The sequence below is a fragment of the Lineus longissimus genome, chromosome 13 (genome assembly GCF_910592395.1).
Source record: "Lineus longissimus chromosome 13, tnLinLong1.2, whole genome shotgun sequence".
NCBI classification, from domain to species: Eukaryota; Metazoa; Nemertea; class Pilidiophora; order Heteronemertea; family Lineidae; genus Lineus; species Lineus longissimus.
The window spans coordinates 6,764,201-6,791,218 of NC_088320.1; the positions used below are offsets into that span (position 1 = coordinate 6,764,201).

A 27,018-nucleotide genomic window follows, 5' to 3' on the forward strand; every position below is an offset into this window, starting at 1 on the left:
TAAGAATCTAATCTGGATTCTTCGTTAAGGTCTTACTGAAAACCATACAAGAATCCTAATGGGATTTATGACTTGAGATTTTTCTCGGCTACCGTAACAAGTGTTTCCATCTGTTTACAATGTCAAGAATGACACAATTTATTGTCGAAAGCTCGTGTATTGGCCGATAATCGCGTCAACGAAACGAGCGAACCATTGAGGAACCGTTTACCGGATACTGTTCAGATGTCAGCACTGTTGGTCGCGAGCTTCACCTCGGGTTCCCAATTAAATTATGTGTCGGGGGGAGGGGGAGGGGGGTCTCCTGTACAAAGTGCCTTTCTTACATGTTATAGGGCTATTTGTTTAACAAACGGTCCTGAATTGGTTATACAGTATATCGCCGATGGGGTATTCGACGTTCTGGTATGCTGTAATATAGCCTAAGTTAGTTTGAAACAAGGAACAACACCACGATGGACTCACTGCGGCGAAACCGTTGGCCTGGCAGATGATCGAGCATCACTCGGCGACGATCTCAAGAATAGCCTTGTTCAAAAAACTTTTAAGATTACAAGTTAAGTCGAACTGCGTACGAGCAATACAATGCCCTTACCGCACCTCAGTCCATATCAAAAGCAACTGATGCATCATCAGTTCGTAGGCGAGTTTCTGAATGGAACCCTATTTCATGCGGGGCCTGTAGTTGCCCATCAGGCCGTATCTCGCTAAGTGGTCTGCGCCGGGCTTATCAATAGGAAATGAGAAGGTTCATGTCACCGACCGCAGAAAAAAACAGAAAGGAGACCGAAATGTTGGTCGTGCGAATCCCCTCGACGGTCTTATTCAGTGTTGTGTACAAGCACATGTACATTAGCTACAAGAATTTTACAAGAATCTTGTAACGAATGTACATGAAAATGTGTACAAAGCTGAAAAAGTTCTTAGCGAAGATTATTATAGAAATCTTATCTGAAATTGGGACCTGCTTTGGGATCGATGACCTGGCTAGCTACTTGTTGCGAAATCTGCCCAGCAGCGGATGTGATCTATGCTCCACTTTGACTTAAATCATGTCAGGTAGGGATATAAACGCTCAAATATTTGACATCAATAGCTTTAGCCTTCGTCAGTTCAGTATGTCCTCGGGTTTAGAAATCACGATGAAATTGTCCTGCGGCCGGTCATTTCTGCTTATTGAGGTCCTGTTAAGTTGTCAGCAGCTAGACGTTAAAATTACGATAGCTTTCAGAACATTTTACGAACCCTCTGCCTAATTTTACATGTCGCCTGATGATGAGGAGTTTGTTTTGAAGTCTACCGCGTGTGATTGAAATTCAATTATATATATTTCATCATCAAAACACTGAGAGTAGTTGACTTCATACAGTCAATAGAGAGGATGACTGGTTGGCAGTTTGGGGTTCAACTTTAGGTATTTCCAAAAACTGGACAATGATTTGTAATGTTATCGGCGCGCCTCACATTTACGCCGGTCATCGCTGGTGCCTGCGACAAGTATCAGTGAACGAAGCGACATTCGATAATATCAAACCTACATGTAGTGATTACCACTTTGGTCACGCAGTGCAGCGAGTATAATCACAGGTGACACGTTTCCTTCCTCTCCTGTTTGCCACACAATCTGTCCTTATTAAGGGAAACTCAAAGACATCTCGTCAAAGCTAGTAATCAACTCTTACTACCATTAGATCTTACACCGTGTCCACATATCAAAAGTTGATTCATGTAATTCAAACTTTAATCAAGGCATTCTAACAGGATGTAAAAATTGGTCTCAGTGGGTATAAACGGCTTCGACGACACATGATACTTCTGATAAGCCAGCCGCGTTCTATAGATTTTTTAAAAAGACAGCGCAGTTTTCTTTTCGATTGGGGGAAAATTCCATTCAATTAGATTAAAAATGAGTAGAACCTTAATGTGCTTACGGAACGTGAACAGGTGTGTCTTCTCTTCGGGTCGTCGACAAAGTGTTCGTTCGTGCTAACGTTTTGCACGACATTTCTTAATGTATAATGTTTATTGAGGTACCGCGGTGTCTGGTGGCTTCGAAGGGCATTCACAACCATCATTTTTTCCCTTCGTCTGACGAACTGGGATAATATTTTTTTTAAATATGGTCTTATCCCGGCACACTTTGATCTCAAAAGACTGATTTTGGATAATACTAGGTGTTAAAAAACCACATTAACTCATTACGCAACCAAAACTTTACCAGGAAATTTGATGGGTGTATGTTACATACTATTAAAATTTTGTCTTTATCACAGTAGTAGTTTAGAACTTATTATAAATCAAAAGTGACAAATGTTTTTTTAACACCAACCATCAACAAGTCTGAGTATCTCCAGTGCAATGCAATCATTACAAGATTTGGTTATCGTTGGGTTCCATTTGAGCAGAATGATCTTCTTTTTAACACAATAGAACAGCTGAGGGGTTTGTATCAAACGATTTTAGGCCTAAAGAGGTTGGTAAACGTGATTTTCATTGTCTTTCGTCGGCAAGCCCGCTGATGTCATTAATCTGTGTCATATGGCGCAAACGTTGCTGAAGTCACTAACATGGCCAGCCTCACTAATAGGATCAGCAAAAACTCCCCGCAAGATCAAACAATCTTTTGTCATTCCCTCCGATGTTCGATGTTGGTGGTTGAAAGAAGAACGCAAGATCGAATGTTTTGGGCAACCCCCCGGGAATACACATTAAATATCCATCATCGTAATTCCTAACCACAAGCAGCTGATCTAGAAAAATGATACGTCTTTAGAGTGTCATAGCCAGTTTTTCTCGGGTCAAGTCGCAAAAACGCCTCGCATTTATCAGAAGCGGATATTAATTGCTCACTTCAACGGGGCGAAACTAACTACTCTTCAGTCGTCTTGTTTGAGGCTATATGTTTTCTACGAATGTCAGCGTCATGACCGCAGTGGCTATTTTCAGTACCATGTGGCCCAAAACAACAAAAAATACATGCGATTGTTAAGTAGGAGCCAGACCACTAGACGAATTATCTACATTTTTGTCGACTTCACTCATAAGCGAAATCGACCAAATATTTCACGTTAATAGTCAATTTTGGTTGGGTCAATTCTGAAGATTGTGCCGGTGAAACAAGATTGAAGGCTCCTGATTGGCCAATAAAACAGGAAGTCGTTGGAGGAGCCATTGTTATGCAACTATTGGTTGTCGAACACGCGTTTGTTTGCAAATGTTTCAGCGGAGAGACGTATAGTCACTCGGGACAGCATGCATTCATTGTTAATGTACGTTATCGAGTTGTTTGGGGAAGAAACAAATTTGTCATTCAAGTCTTTGGCTGATTCTTCTGTCAGCATGTCGGATATCTACCGATTTATATCATCCAACAATGATTAATGCCAATGAAAACACCACTTTCTTTTACCCTTACCCCCGGAGGAAAGTATAATAGACCAATTTTTATGGAAAATGCCTTTCACGACTCAACCGTCAAGAAGCAAGCTCGATGTATCACCCCGGCGCGTAAAAAGCAAGCCCCCACCGTGTTTAACATGATCGGTGGCAATTCTCTCTCGCATTTAAGACAAATCTATCACAATTCTTTTGTCGTTGACCAGGCGTTATCGTGCCATAACTGTTTCATTACTTTCGCATCATGCTGGGTGCCTCAGTGCGATTCGCTTCTTTCTGGCCAGCTGACGACAGTTTTGGCAGGCGCCGGAGAATGGGAGGCGCTATTGAAAGGATCCTGGGAAATGTATGTCGATGTTGATTGAATCCTTGTGGGTGGAAATTGGGACTAAGAATGCATGGTTATGACGTACTTCCCCGATGAATAGATCGAGCACCCTATAGGTTATAAATCACGTGCAAATAACAACATAGTTCATCCAATTGTCTGAAAAGGTACCTTGCCGGTGAAGGCCTATAGATCGATCCTCCACGAAATGTATAATGTTGAGGTCGATGTAATTAAGATTTGCTCTGTCAACCATTTGACAAGACCGTAGAACAATGGGAATTGAGGCCCAGGTGTGAGCGGGATTCGTTTAAAGACAATAGACCGTGTATTTGGCTTGGCCCGAATTCTATAAACTGCGAGGTAATGTGCAAAACGTATAGTATCTTGAAAATGTCAAAACTTGTCAAGAAGACAAGTTAAATCGGCTTTTCTGGAGTAAAAATTCTCATATGACCTCGTTTGGAGGACTAACCGTGCCCAACGATCTGCTTTCGGGGACTATTTTTACCGTGCTGCATGACGTAGCTAACACTTCATCATCTTATACATTGATATGTATAGAGCGGCTCGTTAAAACAAGATTTAATTGGGTGCTTTAATTCACTGCTGTCGTAAAGCACCTGCGTCGCTTCTTAATTTTCTCCTTAGAGCAGCACATCAAAGATATCTTGAATGAAATTCAAAAACGAACTTTGAGTCAAATTTTTAGAGCCATTTTAGAGTCGAAATGAAATTGTGCATGTACTTCTGTAGTTGGCACGGATATTTTTGGTCGGGATTACAATGAAATAAAGGCATTTTAGGGGGCATTTTAGGTTGTAAATGCGTGCGTACCCGGTTAGACGCCAGTATGGCCGGTGCGCTCCGTCTTCGGTCAGGTTTTATATCGGAGTTTCCGTCTCCTAGTCTGGTTGCCATAACCCGGCTGAAGAGCCCAGACTACCCAGTTACTCCTAGGTGACCAGTCACATGTGTGTCTAGTTACCTGGGAGACATAGTTTCCGCTAGGCAATGCTAGGGGAAAGCTAGTCGGCCGTTGACCCTATGACGAGCTCATCCGCCCTGAGTGACTAGTAACCTTGATTTCTAGTCACCCACCTGAAACAGGTGGCACTGGATTACAGGGCTACCAGTGGCAGGTAGCCAGCCTGACCTGACCAGTACAATGAAATAAAGAACAAACTCTGATTGGGAGCTGCTTCTATCTTCACCAAAAGGTGTACTATCATTACACACCGACATTTTCTTGAAACGTGGAGGTGAACAAATTCCATATTCGTGTACCAAGGTCACTTAACAGTAATAGAAGTCATCACGGCGTTCCTTGGTTCACTTTCGGGGCCTTTGCATAGGGATATTCCGTTGTTTATAGTCTGTGTACCTCATATACCCATGCAAAATGCCTAGACAAAGACTTCGACGAGTCCATTTCAAATATCAATGTATGACGTAATCACCAAATCTATTACCAGTACTGATCATCCAACGGTTTGCCTTCGTAGAGTTGAGCAAAACGGTTTATTATAAACCGCGAGATGAGAAATCGCGATATCGCGAGATGAGTAATCATTATTTTCGGCACAAGATTTTCTACTTCCCTGGACCATGACAATCACCATTTCTGATGCTGCTGTCCACTTCTCCATTCAGTGATAATAGGGCCGAAGACAATACAATGCAACTGCATGTTCATCTTGAACACAAATGCAACTTATCAAGATATACTGTGAGTATAATACCACGAGGTTCAGGATGCTGCATGTATCAAGATTATTTTCACGTTGCGCCTGGCGGCACAAGTCACCATACACTTGATTGACCGATAACACAGGGCATGCACCTGGTGAACGTCTGGTCAATCCTAAAAATAGCACAGGGTAGTCTGACCATCAAAATTAGGTTAAATTCAACACATCGCACAGCAGAGTCTATTTCAATGGGCCAATCGAAACAAGGATAGCTTCCTGCTACAGCCTCGTTCGGTCTCATGATTGTTCGCTTTTTCAGGTTCCATATTTGGAATACATCCTGTGGGGCATGGTACTCTCCGAAGTTGGCATAAGCCGCGCAAAACGATTTCTGACCTCACCCATCGCATCGTTTTTGCAGTCAATAATGTTCGAAAGACCAGTATGGAGAAATACGTACGTTGAAGGCCGACAGAAGTGCTGAAATCGATAACCCAGTGGCGCCATGAGCAGCAGAAAGTCAAGTTAGTCTTGACAACATGTGCGAAATAGTTCAGTCGATAGTGAAGCCTTCGTGGTGACAGATGTAGTTCGAAACTTTGCCGCAATACACGCTACGTTTCAGAGATGCAAAGCTAAGTGGGAATTCAGTAGTGTCAGTAACGATCTAAAACTGTTTTTACGAATCTGCATCAGTTGCTGGTGTTTACTCATGGAATCTTGTCGGGTTGGATAGACACTGGATTTAGAAACTAACGCCACTGAAGGATTATATTTTGAGGAACAAGGTAGGATTATAGTTTCCTTTTTGATGTTTCGTTCTTTTATATCGCTTCGAGTCGTCATGGATTAAATTATCATTAGAGAGCTTTCCAAATGATAAGAGGCCTTACAAAATCGGTTTTAATTGCATGCATTATGATTTTGTAGATACATGACTGTATAAAGGTGTGACAATTCTTTTAGTAGCTCACAGTTTTGAAACCGTGAACAAATTGAATTAGACATCTACAGTCGAGAGTAAAAACCAAAATAAAAACGATCATTTTATTTGGAAGAAGTTTTATCGACCAAATACGCAAATTTATGTGATAAAAACACTCATAAATCAACAAAGGCTTATAACAGCTAAATATAATCATATTGTAACCAATGTTTAAAACAAACAATCATTCTACGGCATTTCACGACATTCCCAAAGCTTCTACAAAAAATAAATTCATCTTCAAACTCCCTTTGATCAGTGTGAAATCTTAACTTAGAAAAAAAACTAGCGGCGTATCAAAAAAGATCAATGCATGTTTATTGAAAATCTAAGAAACGTTACATGTTTCGGGTTACAAACTCATGAACTGAGGTATATCGGGAACTGTAGCGAATACCGAATCTTTTTAAAGTATTTCTCCCTCCTGAAGCATTCATTACTTTGCGTGTGACTAAAGGTTATGGCCTTGATGTCGTTTGATAAAACCGTTGGCAAGTTTGTAAAAAGGAAATGTTTTCTTTGGTGACGATATCAGTAGAGATGTTTGTGATTTTGCGCAAAAGTAATCAACCTTTGATCAAAGATTCCGTCAGCATCATCAATCATAGCGTCACAGGGTGTCTCAGAATGAATACTATGACTTCATAAAGATGGAATTGAGTCGGTTAAGAATGAATTTCAGGACTATAATTATCCAAAGAACTTAGTTTTTCGTCTGTTAGTACTCTTTATATATGCATGCTCGCTATTGCCATGTTTACCCGTTTTCGTCCAAGGACATTTGAGAGTCATAGTATATACATGTAGTCTTTGATTTCATGTTACTACGACCATGAAGTTTTTCAGATTTGTTATCATCTTTTAATTAATCATGATTTCATTTGACTCGAAATATCCGTCCGCATTGTTTGAATTGCGGTATGAAGTTCAGTTTGATCACGTCGGCGTGATGTACAATGTAAACACATGCTGAAAGCCACTGATGAAATAGCGGTATTCGTCAGGTAGTGATGAAACAAAAGCCTAACTAAATATCATAAGTAATCATCGCGACAGAGTAAAGGGGCGATCTCAACATATCCAGTAGCCGGTTTGATAAACTCACTGACTTCTTTAGTACACTTGATGGCATCATCGGCTCCCAGCTATTGTTTTCGAGGCAGACGCGGAGATTTAGCATGACAAGTATAAACCTAACAAAGGTTGTAGATGCAGACGAAGTCCAAACATCAGTAAACATAAACTTTTCCCAGAATTTGCGGGTCTTTTGAAAGTTTTGTTACCTATTTTCCCACAAAACGCACAAAACAATCCAAAGACAACACAAACTATATCGAAACAACTCAGGATGGATAGAATGATACTTATACCTATAAGTAGGCTACGGTGCGCTGATTTTGTCCCTTGAAGCAACACATCAACGTGACCTTGGCATGGCCAAATACCGTAGGCTGATCATGAATGCGTCTGCCTTCTGTTTCCAAGATTCTCTTCTGGGCTTTCAAAGGAGAGAAACCTGTAAACATCAGGCCGATTATTTTAGCGGACGATATACGGCCGGAGAATTTGTAACAAGAAGTCTTTGTACTCTTGCTTTCCGATACACTCTGAATCAACCTTTCAGCCTTGGCCGAATTCCCGTCCAAGTGTAAGGTATTGCGTGATCAAATTACGAATGACAAAAATGCTAAAGCCCGCAGCACACTAGCCGCCAACTTTGGCGACAAGAAGTGTTCAGCTGACGCCTCTCGACGCCGAAGTTGGCGGCCAGTGGATCCCGGTCAGAGCACACCTGCCCAGAATTGGCGTCCAGTAGCGTCTTTTCTGCAACTTTAGGCTGCCATTTTGAAATCATGTGACATCAAGACGCATACTGATTGGCCATAGCCTCGCCGCCGACGCCAATTCAGGCGGCAATCCGTAGCACACCTGGCTTCTTCTTGCGTTCAAACGCGGCGACACGCGTCAAAAAGCAAGCATGTTAGATATTTGGCGTTTAGTTGCGGCAAGTGGCGGCAAGTCGCGTTCGCCGACGCCGTTCGTAGCAGACTAGGGATTTTTCAGGCGTTCAGGGCTCTTGCGGCAAAAAACGCCAGTGAACGCCGAAGTTGGCGGCTAGTGTGCTGCGGGCATAACGCATTGTTGCCGCTCTATTAATTACCTTCATCATTTGGTTCAAAATAAAATACATGGGAGTCATTATTTGTTCCTTCCCGTTTGTTTTATTCCTTAAAATTATACTCAAACCGGTCAAAAGGCATGCTCGCATTGTCTATCACGTCTGCTCCTGTTTGAAGTGACATTCATTACCCACTACATATCAATATATGCACTCAAGAATTTGCATTTTTTTCGTATTGGTTTGCTTTGTCTTTGTCATATGTTGTGATTAAACCAGTATTTTTTTCTAATAGCTTTGAGTTAAATACTAACAGGCTCTAGCCTTTACGATATTGGCGGATTATAATTCCCAGTTGCCTCGTCAGGCACGTAACGAGTGCAGAATTAATCCATGGGCGTTCCCTTTACAGTACCTTTTGCGCAGATCTGTGATAAAATCAGAAAGAAAAGGTTGTATGGTTTAGATGGCCGGGTGTAAACGTATTTGAGTGGGAACACCCTCAACGATAGATTGATACATCTGTTCTTATAAAGCCCAAGCTCCCCCCGCCCGCTCCCCCCCCCATTGTTTGGGAACACCCTCAACGATAGATTGATACATCTGTTCTTATGAAAGAGCCCCTCCCCCTTCCCCTCCGCTATTAAAAATCATTGCATTTCTCGCTCTCTGCTTTATGGAAACACTGGAATGTTGGGAATAAACACAGACAACATTTATAGTTACACCAGGTTTAGAACATTTCATCCTAAACTATTTGGATCTAATCTGTAAAGACAATTATGCGATGCCGCAGCTACAATCGCTCGCAAAAGAAAACCAACAACCATCATAATCTCTAATATCTTATTGGTTTCGTTGATATGAAATAGCGCGGCATCTTAACGTGAATCGATGAGCGAAGCTGTGTTTATGTTTCGCGTTGCTGTATTTAGTAAATAGCATCTCACTCATGCAACGGCACTTCCCGAAAATAAACATAAGTCATTTCGTTACCGTTATACTGCTCAATAAATGTACCGATATAAATGATGACATAAGACCATAGTCAATACAATGCTGAGAGTCAAGAGAGGGGCATGCCACTTTTCCCGAAAAGAGTGAAATCAATGAATAGTCCACTTCATCAACAGATGGTACTGTACGGAAAGAAAGGCAAAGGGGCTTGAAAATCTGAGGGTGTTTTGCTTCATCAAATGGCTTGTTTTTGGTGTACTAGCATGTATTGTCCGATGCAGGGAGCAGGGCGAATTTTTTTCTTTCAGGTGCTCTGGACTCAGAAGTTATGATAACCGTCTTGTGCTGCGTGCTTCTTTTGAAATAGCAATTCCAAAACGATGAGGCCCGGGTAACGGAAAAACTTTCTCAACAACATAAGACCGGTTTGAAAGAAGTGCATTACAGGAAGCTGATGAGAGCCACACATAATTAAGACTATCCTACGTGTTTAAAACTCTTTTAATTGAATTTCCATTGCAAGGTGAAACAGCTTCTTTTGCACCGGGTGTACGCGTAATAGTCTTGGCGTCAAGTGCAACTTGATTAAGCACTACACTTCCCAAATAGAAGGGAAAAAAAATCCACCGTGACAATCACATCCCCCAGGTTGCGTAGGTCATTAAGTTGTATGCGGTACAAAATGGCCGGAAATTTGTCAGCTCTCATCACGGAGTGCTAATTAACCGTCAGTACATTTCAATGATTAACGGCCCTGGACGCCAGTTAGTGCAATTAACTAGGAAGATGTACACCCTTCCCGCCTTCGAGGAAACTTCCTTGATTTAATTAGCTGAATAGATTTAATATCGTTATGTGCTGGACTAGATTTCCGGTCGATTACTCTAAGGGCAGATTCGGTCAGAACGATTGCACTGTAGTTCGAATGTAAGGTAGTTCCTCACAACAGGTGGTAGGTGCAGAATCATTCCGAATCGTCATTCAATAGTAACATTAACGATGAAAAAATTAATTCAACGTTTTACTTAGATGTCTCAATGACACTAAAGTCAAAAAAAGCTAGTCGTTTGTGAGATTTTTCTGTAATTGGAGAGATTTCGCAAATTGGTAAATTTTCAGTGAAAAGGCCGCTATATCAAGTGTTACGTATCATTCATTGATCTATTTTGTTTATTCAATTTTGACCATAATTTCTCTCTCAGTCACATTTGACCTTTGTAGGGTAGTATTGAGGGTATCCGTATTCATGTTCAAAGACAAAAAAAAACAACGGCCTTCCGCCCACAAGTCGAACACTCTTCCACCCTAACATCGCGCTTGAAGCAGAATTAAGAACTGAAGTATATTTGACAGACATCGTATTAATTATTCAATCTGTACATGGCGCCGAAGTTCACCACGTAGATACTTGCCCGTGACATTGTTTAATCAGAGAGACCTATCTGTCAACATTCATGTTGAAAAACAGTCATATACAATGAAAAATATTAAATCTACCATGTTTACTGCACATGTGTTCATCTGAAATCTGTTGTGTGCGAACTGTATAGAAACTTAAGGTATTCATGTTATGAATGACAGCAGCTGTCTCCCGTTGGATTTCTTATTATGATGAGCAAGTTCATCAAGCAATCAAAACTGTCATGTCTATTGTGCAACCTTCCAGGCATTGATGATACATATTATGCGTGCCAATTTCAATAATCCCGACTCGTCCGAAGTAAGGCTTCTGCGTGGCGATCAAGTTTGTACGGATCGCTGCATTGACGATGAACTGCGCGGAGGTGAGAACCTGCATTATGACGTCGTTGAGTCGGTCTCGATAACACCGATAGCACGACGGATCTTGCAATGAATTTAGCGCCGTGCAATGAGGTGACGACATGTCCAATCACGGTTGTACTCGGAAGGTGCGAAAAGTTTTCAGCGACAAAAGTTGAGCGTGCTGAACATAATAAAACACTATATACTGTGTGTTTCTCCTAGTATCTAGAGTTGATACAACATTTGCATAAAAGTACAAACGGAAACTTCCAGGAGAAGAGTTTACTACTGATCGAAACAGGAAAAGAAGCATTTAAACTGTAATTAAGGAGAAATCCGCTCACCCCTTTAATCAGCAAAAGCAACTCATCATACAAAATTACAGGTCTCAACCCGAACAGTGTCTTTTATCACATAAATTATCATAGCTCTTAATGAAACCTTTTCCCTTCCCTTATCTTTTTCTTGAAATTTTAAGTAGATTAAATTGTAAGTGTAGATATGTCCCAAAGCCATGTCTTGCTACAATTACAAGACTGACAGCCAAATTCAATTACTCACAAGGTCTCCGCAATTAATTCAATTTCGCTCCTGATGAGACGGCCAATAAGACAAGAATGCGAGCTTGATGATCTCATATGCGTATAGCATCGAGTGTCACCACTCTTCGCTCGTTCTCATTAAAGAAAACCTTTAGCGAAACGGTTATAAAAATGAAGGAGTTGGGCAGGAATAAGCTTCCATAGATAAATGCTAGCAGTTCCCTTAAGGTAATAGATTATGTAGCCAATGAGCTGCATGAGATTTAATCTCCAATTTAGTTGTTTTTCCCACGTTCAGCTAGTCTAAATAAAGACTCGTGCTACGACTGGATCTCTTTAAGTGAAAGGGAATGGGAAAGATCTAGCTTAGTGCACTCGTCACATTATCATCGCTTCATGGCAGGCTACAAATGACTTGACCCTTGCTCGTCAAAATGACACAGTTAAGTGCATGCGTGCTTGTACATGTACAAGTGTACAGTACAGCTAATACATACCAACAGAGCGATTGCACAGCACGAATATGGAGTGAATGAACACTACACTCAGCTTGCAGTGTGATCGCACTACTAACCATGAATACATCTGAAGGACAAGAGCCTGACGAAAGGTTCCTTCGTTCCGCTTAAGGGCCAATGAGATTGTGGTACCTGTCGGTTTTCATTCAAAAGTTGCTTTATAAAGTAGGACAGTGACTTTTCATGATGTACAGTTTGTACAAAAAAGTAAACCCGACAGTGTCTCGACAAACAATTATTTGGGGAAGAAACCGCATCACAAAGTCAGAATAGCTGAGGCAACCAAATCCGCAGCAGTGTTTGCGGCCTGTTGTATACAACCTCGCCATCACTGCCTCGACCACAGCAAAAAGCAACGCATCCTCACCTAAAAGAGCATAAACAGGAAAATCAATACGTTTACGGCGAAAGTGACAAGCTAGCGGATGTGCGCCTTCACGGCGGTTGGGACCTCATTAGCAGAGATCACACGTAACGCGAAAAAAAAGCAACCACGGAGATCATATTTATAGTGATAATCATATTATCGATGTTTAGACTTATAGCAACTAGCTATAGAGGGTGGTTAGATCTGTAATGTTATCATTGCCACGGTGATGATCTTAAATCAGATGTAAGTGCTCTTCGTCGTGTAGCAGAGTCTGAAAGAGTCTGGTCGTAGCGTGCATTTTTTGAATTCTTGCACGGCGCCCACACGTGTAGTTGGCTAACGGCAAATGACCTAACAACCTTTTGCGACTCGGCAACATTTCCCGTGATCGCATCAATAAACGTAGTATTCCGTTTTAAAGCGAACCTTTTTTAAAATTTAGTTGAAGAATATTTGTGTTTTTATTTGATTGGCTTTAGCACTGAGCCTCAGCAGCCTTCGAAATGGCCATTTTTTGTACCGACGGTAATGCTGTACAGAACGGGTTTTGGTGTCATTAAACTCGAGAGGTTTCGATTTTGATCCGAGAACGGGATGCCTTTTTTCTCTGGTTGATGTCACCAAGCCAAGAACATTACCTTTGCGAACAGTTGATTTAAATGCATTTCATGTGGCAATATCTCGGCAAGAACTCGCAATTAAACTTATTTAGAAAAATTCTAAACGCGATGTACTGACGCTTTAATACTGAAGGATTTAACACATTTCCCTAAAGGAATTACTCGACTTGTTCTTCAAAGGGCTCAGCCTATCAATTTGACGGAAAATTAAATTAGAGTTTATAGTAATGGTATTTGGATTAAGGAAGGGGCCAACTATCTCTATTCTATTAGAAATAGGGTTTCTCATTTAAAGTTATCTCATAAATCAATCTGAACTAACTTAATCTAACCTAACAGAGTGAATACTGACTATGACTGTACTAATCTATTAAGCAAGCGCAGGCACCTTTAAAATTGAAGCAAAAAGGTAATTCAGCCTTTGATCAAATCTTAGACGAATTTGCTGAATTCTCTAATACCAGATCGAGCAAATATATAAATTCCATTTGAATATAAAATCATTAGATAATGACTGATGGTACGTATAACCATTATGGTAACCAACTTACATTAAGAATGGTTGAATGTTGATTACAAACTGTAAACTGCGAATTTGTCGCGGGCCTTTTTGCGATTGCGATTTTTATCTTCGATGATTCGTACAAAATAAGGCTGTTTACACGGGGAAAAAACAAACCCGAAAAGACCAGACCATACCAGATCTAGATAGGTTTGCTCCCGTGTCAGTGGGGTTGGGGTTGAAGTATCATGAAATAGCAGGCAAATATAGCATATTACGGCTCACGATATTCTCTTTGGTCCTAAGAAGGAAAGTAATGCGATCTGTCGTTGTTGAAGAATTCATTGAGAAAGTCGGTACAGGGAATTGAATTGGATTTTGTTAGTCATCACACATCCCTCGTTTCTAGTTAGCATCACTTTTATTATTCAGATTTCGTTGAGGGTCTGGCCTCTCGGCCAAGTGCACACTGGTGACTAAGCTTTTGCAGAGGAAGATCTGTAAACATTTAATTCCTCTGTCACAAGGGAGCTTTCGCAAAGCCCCCGAAACGTCCATGTGAACGCTTATCCCATTCTTCGACTTCATTATCGGGAGGTCGAACAATGAGATAGACGTTCACTTTGGGGTTACGGGGCGTTGCGAAAACTCCCAACGCATATACCCGAAACGCCTACTGTAAGCCATCTACTGTTCAAATTCTTGTAAAATTCCTAGTTGATATCTTAGTTGAGAATCATACAAGAATCTTGCTGGAATGTGCCACACTTTTTAAAATTTGTTTGATTACGAATCTTCAGAGTCAAAACCTCTATGGGTGGGACGGAAATAAAAAAAGAAAAATAATGTTTTTCTTCAGTCTCAAAATCTATATAGGGCGGGAATTTAAAAAAAAATCCATCAGACTCAAAATCTATGTTGGGCGAGGGAAATAAATTAAAAACATGCTTATTTGTATCAATTTTAGTCTCAGATCATACAAGGGGGACTTAAAAAATGAAAATTGGTTGAAATTGGTCGTCAGGAAAAATATTTTTCATTTCTCTCTATTTTATGGTCTGGGGAAGAAAAAAAAATGTGTCGAAGACAGTCGTCAGGGCTTTTATATTTGTTCGACTGTCCCAAAAAATGAACCCCGGCGGATTCGTAATCCAACAAGTATAAAGATGAGACCTTTGATCGATATATTAGGGGTCTTATCTGGATTTTGACCCTGGAAGTGTCCTTTTTAAAGAAGTAACATAATCCACCTGAAACAATGAGACAGAAAGAAACGACAATGGTCCCTGGTGAGCATACATTGAAATTTATTAGATTTCTTAACAATAATACATGTACGTGTATTGCAAATGCGTGTCTGCTCTTTCACATATAATACGTCTTGTGCTAGAAATCCTCCAGTTTTATTCATCTCGAACAGTTAAGAAGCGTTCTTTGTCAGCAATATAGTGGCTCTAAGCAGGCTTTGCCTCGTATCAACATCAATACTATACTTTCAAGTCGCTATTTTTCAATATTTGGCAAATATCAATGAAGCATTTACAATGTCGTCAATAGGATGACTCTGATTCTACATGATCGTATGCCGGTTACAAAACAAATCGTAAATAAAAGGAGTTCTATGACACACTTGCTGTGAGTAATTTATATGAAACCACTTGAAAACGATACCAGAAATGTCATGTATAACTCCTTATATTTAGTCTTCATTCTTATCAGCATGGCATCATCGACACTTCTTCTAAACAAATAGCCAAGTTTATGAACAGAATGGGGCGAGTATGTCGAGATCATTTTTACCACGTGAATTTTCAATTATTTGTGGGTAACTCATTTGTCTAAAGATGTCAAGGGAAATGAGCACGATGTACTCGGTGGTAACGCAGCAAGAATGCTTATCAGTCATATTCAATGAGTAGCCTCACGTTTTGGGACAATCTCATTTCTTAGCAAAAGTACGGTCTGAATCACGATTGACATCGGTCCTGCTTTGCGTTAGTGACGCGCGCCAATGATGCACCAGTACTCGACCTACGTGCGACTTAGGCGCGACCTACGCGCTGGGTAGCGCGTCAATGACGCACCACTGACACGATGTCATTTGTGATTTTGACTGGATACAAATGACAAAAAATATGCCAATCTTAAAATCTATACAGGGCGATATTGTAGGACAGTACTGCTACAATGTTTCGAATTATATATTTCTTTTCCATCAATTAAATGAAGTCACGCACGGACTGCTTGTAGCATAGCATCAAAATACATTTTCTTTGTAAGTTCAGCTTTAATATGGGACTATTGGTTGCTTTGCATTACGCCTTTTGTCGTCGTCGTCGTCGTCATCGCCATCATCATCATCATCACCATCACCATCATCATCATCGTCGTCACTCGCATCTTCCCTCTTGGTGTTGGCTCGTTTTTTGTCGTCATCATCATCGTCATCACTTTCACTTGAGCTCTCGTCACTGTCACTTTCACTTGAGCTCTCGCTACTGTCACTTTCACTTGAACTTTCGTCACTGCTCGCATCACTATCACCAACGCTATTGCTGATGGCTCTTTTTTTGTCGTCATCATCACTGTCACTTTCACTTGAACTCACGTCACTGTCACTTTCACTTGAGCTCTCGCTACTCTCACTTGAGCTTGAGCTTTCGTCACTGCTCGTATCACTATCGTCAACACTATTGCTGGTGGCTCTTTTTTTGTCGTCATCATCACTGTCACTTTCACTTGAGCTTTCGTCGCTGCTGGTATCACTATCGTCAACGCTATTGCTGGTGGCTCGTTTTTTATTGTCATCATCATCACTGTCACTTTCACTTGAACTCACGTCACTGTCACTTTCACTTGAGCTCTCGCTACTCTCACTTTCACTTGAGCTCTCGCTACTGTCACTTTCACTTGAGCTGTCGTCACTGTCACTTTCACTTGAGCTTTCGTCACTGCTCGTATCACTATCGTCAACACTATTGCTGGTGGCTCTTTTTTTGTCGTCATCATCACTGTCACTTTCACTTGAGCTTTCGTCGCTGCTGGTATCACTATCGTCAACGCTATTGCTGGTGGCTCGTTTTTTATTGTCATCATCATCACTGTCACTTTCACTTGAACTCACGTCACTGTCACTTTCACTTGAGCTCTCGCTACTCTCACTTTCACTTGAGCTCTCGCTACTGTCACTTTCACTTGAGCTGTCGTCACTGTCACTTTCACTTGAGCTTTCGTCACTGCTCGTATCACTATCGTCAACACTATTGCTGGTGGCTCTTTTTTTGTCGTCATCATCACTTTCACTTTCACTTGAACTTACGTCACGGTCACTTTCATCATGTTTGCTGTCCATTTGCCTCTTGGTGTTGGCTCGTTTTTTGTCGTCATCATCACTGTCACTTTCACTTGAACTCACGTCACTGTCACTTTCACTTGAGCTCTCGCTACTCTCACTTGAGCTTGAGCTCTCGCTACTCTCACTTGAGCTTGAGCTTTCGTCACTGCTCGTATCACTATCGTCAATGCTATTGCTGGTGGCTCTTTTTTTGTCGTCATCATCACTGTCACTTTCACTTGAACTCACGTCACTGTCACTTTCACTTGAGCTCTCGCTACTCTCACTTGAGCTTGAGCTTTCGTCACTGCTCGTATCACTATCGTCAATGCTATTGCTGGTGGCTCTTTTTTTGTCGTCATCATCACTGTCACTTTCACTTGAACTCACGTCACTGTCACTTTCACTTGAGCTCTCGCTACTCTCACTTGAGCTTGAGCTTTCGTCACTGCTCGTATCACTATCGTCAACACTATTGCTGGTGGCTCTTTTTTTGTCGTCATCATCACTGTCACTTTCACTTGAGCTCTCGCTACTGTCACTTTCACTTGAGCTCTCGCTACTGTCACTTTCACTTGAGCTCTTGCTACTGTCACTGTCACTTTCACTTGAGCTCTCGCTACTGTCACTTTCACTTGAGCTCTTGTCACTGTCACTTTCACTTGAGCTCTCGCTACTGTCACTTTTACTTGAGCTCTTGTCACTGTCACTTTCACTTGAGCTCTCATCGCTGCTCTCATTACTTGTGGTCTTTTCACTAATCTGGTCACTATCAACCTCACCAAAGCCCTCGTCACTAGTGGACTGATTACTGTCCTCGTTACTCTGGACCTCCTGTGATTTGCCATTGGAGTCGGCCGCCGCATTTTGTCCCATCATGACCAATTCTTCTGGTGTTGGTATCTGAAAAAAAATGTGCGTCTAATATAAATATAGCGTCTACAATATTCCATCCTCCCAAACTCAACAACCCCGAACCCGAACTAAGCATAGTAGAATCACCCCTTCCCTATTTTACTAATCTAAAAAAATAGAAAAAAAGACAGAAGCTGCACACTCTTGGTTGAGATAATGTGAATATTAGCGGTTGTGTGAGCATAGTATACAAAATGAATCATTCCGCTGTTGGACAACAACTAAGAGCACTTTGACTGTCGAGATTTTGCTTCGCTTCTAACTGACAGTCTTGCGTCATGTGAAGATGACGCCTGTACTACATACCACAATGCCATCTCCCTTTTCCACTTTAGTCAATTCACACGAAGTTTCAAAGGCTTCCTTGTCAATAGTCTTCGACGCATTGAGTTTGAGCTGTATTGCGATTCCAGGGCTGACATCTCCTGGAACGATGAAGTATGAAATCGAAATTTTTGCACTTGGTTTTTTGAGTTGAAGTCACCCATTTTAAAGGCTGAATTTCCTTCCCTGTCGTCATTGAGCCAATCCTTCATTGTTGAACGACAATGAAATGTATGTAATGTACAGTGATCACTTGATCAAGGCCTCCCAAACTCGACAACCAAGAATTGCTCAATAATCTTGTCACGAACGTACATGCACATTTATATACAAACTAATTAGACCTTTGTTCTATAAGTATCTTATTTGGATGTTCTGATAGACTTGGCTTTTCAGAGAATTAAGGGTATTTCGTATGCTATTAACAGTGGGCTTGAGGTGTGGTACTATTCGTTCTTCATTATCCACTAAAACGGCAGATAGAAAACCATTGTTCATCCTTCCAATCAAGCTCAAGGCCTTTTTCAGTTAGGATAGTTTTGAGCAAAATACCTGCTCATTTTGATGATAATGACACACTATGCAACGGCATTATAGCTGTTCGTTTAAAATGCTCAACCTGATCAGAGTCTTTCCATGAAGCCCAAGAGAGCTGCGGGATCACAGGAAACTTGCCGTGACCAGACTCATTTTATTGAAAGATTCTGACCTCACTTACCTTGGCCGTTCTTCAACAATACGTCGGCCCCAATGGGAAGACATTCGTCCGTCTGCATAGTTATTGGTCCATCGAAGAGTTCGGGAACGTTCACCACGTAGTTTGGTCCACCACTTATAGTCGTAAAATATTTACTATTGTCTGAAAAAAGAGATCTTCATTTAATCTAATGACGAGGCATTTTTGGTAAATTCACACCAACTCGCCATAGAAATTAAAACACACTATAACCTTACTCGTTCTAAAGAAAAACAATTCGTGGAAGCAAGACACTTTGAAAATGTTCGCGGGTTTTACGTCCATGAATGATATTGACACTGAAATTAGCTATAGTTCTTTTTAAAAACATGTGCTTGGCGCATGGTAGCATTGGATCGAGAAGCAAACTACCGTTTGTGACGTGATCGGACCTGCCCTCTTTGCTATAAAAAACTCATCGTGTGGTCAATGTGGAAGTCGTCCGAAAACCTACCTAGTAAGCACTGCCATGCACTTCCTACAGTTCCGTTGACAGTACTTTGGAAGCAGCTTACAGTATCCTTGCCATTAGCACCAGCAATTCTTACTTCGCTTATTTGGAAGCCTGGTTGCTGTAAACAAGAATATGGCTTTTGTTTATCATGTTTATGGTGACAAAAAGAAGTTAAAAAGAGAAGGAATACCACACGTTCATGGTGAGATTTGGATGTGTTAGTACAGTGTATAATAATTCCAATAAATAGTTAACATTATTGGCGAACGCGTTAAACGATATAGTTAACCCTGATTGGCGAACACGTAACGGTACGATTACAAATGCCCGTCTCAAACCAATTAGTACATGCACCTGCTAGTTCGTGATTAACAAAAATTATCGGGCATGTCGGGCGGCGAGATTCTATTGGCTGCACAGTTGACCTGCAACGGTTAGCTTAAGTATAGAACGCTCTCTGTGAAATACACATACCATGTCACAAACATACATACCCATTCAAGACCCATGGTCTGTGAATGGTGAGGGCATGTACACGTACTGTAGATTAGTGCATTACATAGCCTAGCTAATAATTATAGCATAATATGACTCTAACAACAAATTTGTGAATAAGAAATATGAACGGCCGCTGTGTATATGTTGTCATGGTTTGTTCCACTTTCATATTCAAGATCCTCCTATCATTAAAGAGATTCTAAGGGCAGGAGCTAAGAAGGCAAGATAAAGATACACAAGTCGCCAGTAGGGGTCTCTCCCATCCTCCCATCTCGTGGTACGTCTGTCAAAACTATTTACGCTTGTACGAGGGAGGAATATATTTAGTCGTGAATCAGACAAGACCCAGGCGCCGTCCTTTGCATATTAGTCACCCGAAGATGTCCATTTACCCCCCCCCCCGCTCCTGCCTAAAGTCCCCTTTAAAGGGTGTAATAACGTTTCGCTCTCGAAATAACAGTACCTTGCTCAGGTCTACCACAATTCTCTTAGCGAATAGAGGAATGAAGACAGCTAGGCGCTGATTCACGAAGTCGATCGCTCCGCTGAAAAAATTAATGTGATATATTTTACGAGCTTCCAGGAGCCAAAACGGTGTGCATACATTTTGTAAACGATTTTTCCTGAGGAAAAGCATTCATAATGCAAACTAGATAATATGTCACGTTTTTGCCTGTGAAATTGAAGTGGTTCAGTTTGCTTAATCCCAAGTTCTCTTCACATTACCCACTCACTGATTTAGACATGAGCGGTTTTTCCTCTCAGACTTGCTTTAATATATTTTTGTCTCAGTGATGATGGGATTCAAAGACATTCGACACTGCTTGTTTTTTTTCTTTTCAATGGGGAATCGACGGGTAGAAAAATATGTTCTCTCAAAATATGAACTAATTCGACACATAATTAGTGGTCGCCCATCGTACGTGTACGTGAGTCGGGGCTTACATCGGACAGCTTCATCATCTGTCCTCAAAAATACCTTTGATCAAGTACAACCAGCAAAGCTAAACATGTTATTTCGACCTAATTAGGGGGTTATTACCAACAGTTTCAGCCAGACTGATGTATCATTATGAGTCGCCATTCATGCAGCGACATTTTATCTTTTTGAATAGACCTATGTTTCAGGACAAATAATTGTTATGTCTTCTGAATAGGAAAATGTGTCGATTATGACTGAATGCTGATGTTCAGTCAATAATTATATCATTATATCATTTGTCATCATAAGAGTTTAATTATCTCTCTTTCAAAATGATCTCATCGTCATATCAAGGTAAATGCAGCAATTAGCTTTTTCAAAACATTTGGCATGTTCAACACGATTGATTTCAGTATATTCTCCGGGGTAGAATTCTGCACGTAGCTAAACGCAAGCAGTTGTTTTATAATGACAAAATTTAACCCGGCAGGATACATGTAGGAACACCGCACAGTGGCATTCTGCGTATTCATCAAAAAAAGAACAGACTAAGTTTAGTACATCGTTTTCAACATCCACTAAAAACGTCATTTTAGGTTGTGCTCTGTGCTGATTGAAAAAAGGAGTGCGCCCTGCCATATTCAACATTGACGAAATACCACCTTGACAAAGCATGCCCACTTTCTATTTATATCTGGTACAAATGATGTATTCAGAAAACACGTGCACATTCACTTTCCATTTACATGTATATCATGTACACATGATATATTCAATAACACGTGTTTGCTCACTTTCCTTTTATATCTACTACAAATGATGCATTTAGGAAACACATGTATACCCACTTTTCTATTATGTTCGGTACAAATGACGTACAAGCATTCAGAAAACGCGTGTTTGCTCACTTTCCATATACATCTGGTACAAATAATGTATTCAAAAACACGTGTATACTCACTGCCATTTATTTCAGGTACAAATGATGTATTCAAAAACCCGAGGATGATCACTTTCCATTTATATCAGGTACAAAAGATGTATTCGAAAACCCGTGTATGCTCACCTTCCAGTCACATCTTTCACAAATGATGTATTCATGCTTATGGAGAAATTGAAAGACATCTGGTCTGGGAAGCAGCAAGGCTCTACCGTGGCCGAGAAGGCCAGGAGGCTTAGGAGACCTAGGATGTACTTCATTGCGCTGAAATTATATAAAGCTTCTGTCACTGGAGGCACGATATATCATGTAAGGCCCGGTCAGCCTCAAAGTTCCTCTTCAAACAGCCACGATTACACTGGCTGACCCAATGTAACCCTGAAAATGTTTGCGGTCTCTTCAATGTGTGGTTAGGGGGGAGGGGCAATTGATGTACTCAGGTTTTACGGGCATATTTCCCTTAGCGAGTTTCCGCATCGCTTACGATTACGATTACGATTACGATTTGTGTTTGACGTCATCGATTTTTGGTGCTACGTCATCCGCAGCGAAATCGTCGATGGTACTTTCGTCTCGTTCTTACGAGGATTCCGGCTGATCTTCGTAAGTCGAAAAACGATTACATGGATTAGCGAAAAACCTATTTTCCACGCTACATATCAAGTTCAAGGTGGAATATTCATTGAAGAATACTTTAGAACATATATGTCAAACATAGGAACTGCATTTAATGTGATCAACGGCGATTTTGATCATGTTTTAGCGCCGAGAAAAGTGCACTCAGAGCATGAGAGCAGAATATAGGGCCTATACTACAGTACACCAAGTCGTTGGTGTGAATGCGGAAACAAAATTTCTGGTTCATGCCGGTTTTGAGAGTATTACGATTACGACTTTGAAATCGTAATCGTAATCGTAATCATAAGGATACGGAAACTCCCTAATATACTATGGTTCGAACGAGAATCAATTATCAATTTTCAAATTTTACCAGGACTAATGCAAATTAAACTAAGATTATAGTCACGGGTTTCTCTGACCATTCAACTTAGGGAGTCATTAGGTATTGCAGTGTGACTGGTTCTTCAAGGGGCTACATTTACCTTAACACCAGGGGTAGCAGACTTTGCTTCGCTGTAAGATATTCACGACTGCAAGATGAGGCAGCTCCGAAGACTTTTGAAAATCGGAGAAGGAACAAAAAATGAGAATTTCACTTACCCAATGTCAGCTGGAATGGGTGTCTCCGAATGAAATGGTGGGCCAGTTTAGGTTACCAAGGCATATATAGATTTTCGACAAAGGGGAACAATTTCTAACCCGTCCACAATTACCTCAGAATAAATCATAAGTCTTGATATTTCTCTTGTATGTTTATCTAAATTACAATAATGTGAGCAATCTGAGCCGACTACCAATCATTCGTTGAATGTACGCATGTTTATGACTAAATTGTCAATAATTGGTTACACATTGTTTTCCTGATCTAGGAGGGTATGCGCGCTTGTACCAATGCATCGATTTTGCCTGGTTCTGTTGACTGTTAATTCAGCTGTCTGTTAGGTCTGATTTCTGAAGCCAATAATTTTGGGAGAATTTGTCGGGAATCTTGGACGACCTTATTAATCTACAGGGTGGCCCAGAATTACTTTCCCTCGCACAATAGAATATCTTTGTGTATCCATTGTGTGAGGGAAAATAATTCTCGGACACCCTTTAGATCGGGGACCAGTTAGAGCTGGTACTCTGTAACTGGTACCCAGTCCTAGTATGTTGATAACGCTTGAACATATAGTGTGTATACGGGCCAGTCGCATTGCATCGCTGCACATACATGTCACATTGGCAGTAACCGCTGACGGAAGGCAAAACTGTGTTTGTTATAAAAACGTTCAAAACATGGTTTTCAAAGAAAGTGTATGGCTTCTCCTAGAAGCACAATCTAAGATTCAGATTCACAGATGTTTGGTTATGCACCGCCAGCCATACAAATGTCAGCGATGACATTACCTGGACGTGGTGAAGAAGATGTAAATATTTTTCGGTCATGTTAGTCTCAACTCGCTCATTCATCTACGCCTGTTATACAGGCGTAGATACTATTAAATAGTACATCGGCTAGCTAAATTGTTCTACAGTGATTGTACAGAACTATTTGGCATATTGGCATCCTACTACCTGAACGTAAATTGAAATTACTAAGATCCTGCAGTTGTTGGTAGTTGGTACACCATCGGAATTCTATAATTTCTTTACTGAGTATGTATAAGCATCTACTACTTTTCAAACGAGTAGTACCAGGTTTTCTAAATGTGCCATTGAGTGAGAAAAAGTGTTAACACATCTGCACTAGTCTCGCACATCGACCATTTCCCCCGACACGTACACAGTTATGCAGTCATAATTTCACACGTTTTGCCCAAAATGGGCTCCCTTAACGTTCAAGCATTGCTGATCTCAACCTGTACGCTCACTTACATTCTCAAAACAAAGGAAAAGTCACTCATCGGGTGATGACGAGCCTACAATTACAAAAGCTTGTGTTGAAAATTGAGCCAAGTCGAACTGATAGCGTGCCAGTTAACGATACTTGCCTATACTTGTATTGCGCCGCGGTTGTCCGAAACGCCAATATGATCGAAAGTTCAATTCGCTTAACCCAGATTTCATTACTTGTCCATCAGGTAAATTACACCACCGGGGCTCATTGCGGAGTCATGGGTGGACGTGGATTGCATTATTTAGTCTTCGTAAATGTATCAGGTAATTCGATAATTGTTCTTTACCGGGCGGATTGCTCTCCTGTCGAGCTGTACGTATGCATAAACATTGTTTATGAGGCGATGCAGCACAACAATAGGCAAACGTGACAAGACAAAAGGGTGATATTATTGACCAGAATGTTTCTATCCCCCTTCAGCTCCCATTCCGAGGTGATTCCTTTTGCGTGTATCCCGTCATCAGTTGACGTGGGATTTTCCAGTTCTTCTCATCAGCAAACTCCATTTTTACCCGAAAAAAAGTCAAAAACACTGACTACAACAGTTAGGATTGTTCATCTATTCACTACTGTCTCTTTGGCCCATGTGAGCACACTATCCCTAAGATATGATTATTCTTAATCATTCCTAATCTTGAAATCGCAGTACCGCATAATAAAAGAAGCAATCATAAACTGTGGCCCTCCCTGTGCTTCTGAACAATTATGTCTTTAGCAAAATATGCCCGAGGGTGTTTCGAATTGATATGTTTCGACCAGGTACATAAAATATGCATTACCGTTTTGATTACAGCCCGATTTAATCTGTATTCCTTCTTTGCATTTGGCTCTTCTGTTCTCTCTTCGGGCTTTACACCCACTTTATTATCTATAGAGGATGGGGTTTTTTCTTCTATTTTTGTGCCACATCAAATGAATTATTCCGATTGCTGTACCGAGCAGGGAATTATGTGTTCTGAGGCAAGCCATTACAGTCCTTTCAACCGCACGGCTTGAGAAGGATCTTCATGACCTCTGCTCCCTCGGTGATATTTTGAATACTAGTAATCGATGTAACTGCATCTTAGCAATGAGCTTCTGATATGATACAATCAACGCACATTACCCTTAAACATGTAAACACGAGTTATCTCGACTGTAGAATAAAAAACAACAACATTCCTCTATCCAGTGCCCCTCTTGTTTTGTTATATTCCGGAAGACCCTTCCACTAATTTTCGTTGTATAACCTTTGCCTCACGGCCACTTGCTCATCGCCATTAAGCTTATAACTATCATTATCATCAAATGCCGGATGTCGAAGACATGTTAGCGGCAATATAGAATTTTACCGTCGTTTGCCAAGGAAGTGCTCGAAGCTTGTTGGCATAACTATCGTGGGTGACACACCTCATGTTTGCATAGGCTAGGAAATGCATCTTTCTTGGAAAGGCATAGCAAATCACAAGTTGCCAGACAGAAGCTGTTAGTGATGGACCTGTCCCAGTCAAAAAGCAAGAACGTGCTTCTATTCTATTTGGGAAGTGCTATTTACACGTCGTTTGGTTTGGCTCGGATATTTCCGATGATTGCCGAGGCCACTGACCAATGAGAGAGTTAGTTAACTTTTCACGCCCAAAAAACCTAGACATAAACTATCGAGATGATTATTTGTAACGCCATTGTAACATGATGATCGTCTGACTTGAGAAAAACCTAATCTATTGTAATATAACCTCGTTTCATGTAGTTAACCTTTCACGATCAGAAAACCTATTATACAGGCATGTAACAAATTAAAGCAGCGATGATCATCGGTATCATGATTTCGATATTTCGGGATATTCGAATAGAGTTTTTACATCTCCCTGATGGTTATTGGAAAACAGGCGTGATCAGGTTTCGATCACATTGGGAATTGTTCAGATAAATTCAGTCGATCTCTTCACTGAGTTTTACTTTTTTGGCCCATTTAGGTACGGACGTCTTTTTCCCCATGGATAGTTCGACCTTTTATTTGCGTCCTTTTCAGACCAATCTTTTTAAAATGTATCATGATAATACCTCATATTTCAGCATTACAAGTGCAACGAATTATACCTAGACTGATCAAAGCAGTCATTGACATTTAAACCATGAATTACACCAACTATTGGACTTATGGAGTTCGTGGTGAACTTATTTAATGTCAGTGACTGCTCACGCAAAATATCAGAGAGCAACTTTTCAGTGTCCTAACTTTCTGCGTAAATACAGTTGGATGTTGCTTTCAAGGCTATTGTCCGAAAGAACGAAAACGTGAAGTCGCGGAGTCAAAGCTCGTTACTTTTCATATATTCGCGAGACAAATGCCTGAGGGGAATGAAAGTCAACGTTTGCTTTTGTGCTGTTAACAATAAAAGGGTTCTATGAAAAGTATATCATTTTTAAGAGCGAAGTTCGCGAAAAAGCCACCGTTACAAAAGTTCATTCTTCTTTGTCTGCTATTTTTAAGTAAAAGAAGTGGATTCTCTTTACTTTTTCCTGATGTAATGTAAGCTCCCCTGACAATGGGTCCCTCGATATCATCAGCCCCGTTCCCGGGAGACGCAATGTTATCACAAAGGACACTGCCGACAAAACGA

General features: G+C 40.8%; 2 protein-coding genes across 5 annotated transcripts in view; one reads left to right on the forward strand and one right to left on the reverse strand.

Annotated features, from left to right (window-relative positions):
• The first annotated feature begins 5,937 nt into the window (after nt 1-5,937).
• LOC135498030 (FMRFamide receptor-like) overlaps nt 5,938-27,018 on the forward strand; it is a 154,013-nt gene continuing 132,932 nt past the window's right edge. For all 4 annotated transcript variants that reach the window (XM_064788161.1, XM_064788159.1, XM_064788160.1 and 1 more), the window contains exon 1: nt 5,938-6,203. The gene's annotated coding sequence lies outside the window, so the exon portion shown is untranslated. The remainder of the gene's footprint in view (nt 6,204-27,018) is intronic.
• On the reverse strand, nt 15,083-23,296 carry LOC135497580 (dentin sialophosphoprotein-like). Its single transcript, XM_064787337.1, has 7 exons — nt 23,137-23,296; nt 22,042-22,179; nt 20,517-20,598; nt 19,556-19,673; nt 19,084-19,224; nt 18,348-18,466; nt 15,083-18,029 (listed from the first exon to the last, which is right to left on the reverse strand). Exons 2-7 carry the CDS (start codon nt 22,173-22,175, stop codon nt 16,080-16,082), a joined length of 2,544 nt encoding a protein of 847 aa, XP_064643407.1. The 5' UTR covers nt 22,176-22,179; nt 23,137-23,296; the 3' UTR covers nt 15,083-16,079.

Excerpts from the sequence above, each read along its gene's own strand:
- LOC135497580 (XM_064787337.1), bottom strand. The coding sequence starts at position 22,175 with ATGAAGTACATCCTAGGTCTCCTAAGCCTCCTGGCCTTCTCGGCCACG. Across the intron at positions 19,225-19,555 it reads TGCATGGCAGTGCTTACTAG|ACAATAGTAAATATTTTACG; the intron begins GTAGGTTTTCGG and ends CTCTTTTTTCAG. Across the intron at positions 18,030-18,347 it reads AAAAGGGAGATGGCATTGTG|ATACCAACACCAGAAGAATT; the intron begins GTATGTAGTACA and ends ATTTTTTTTCAG.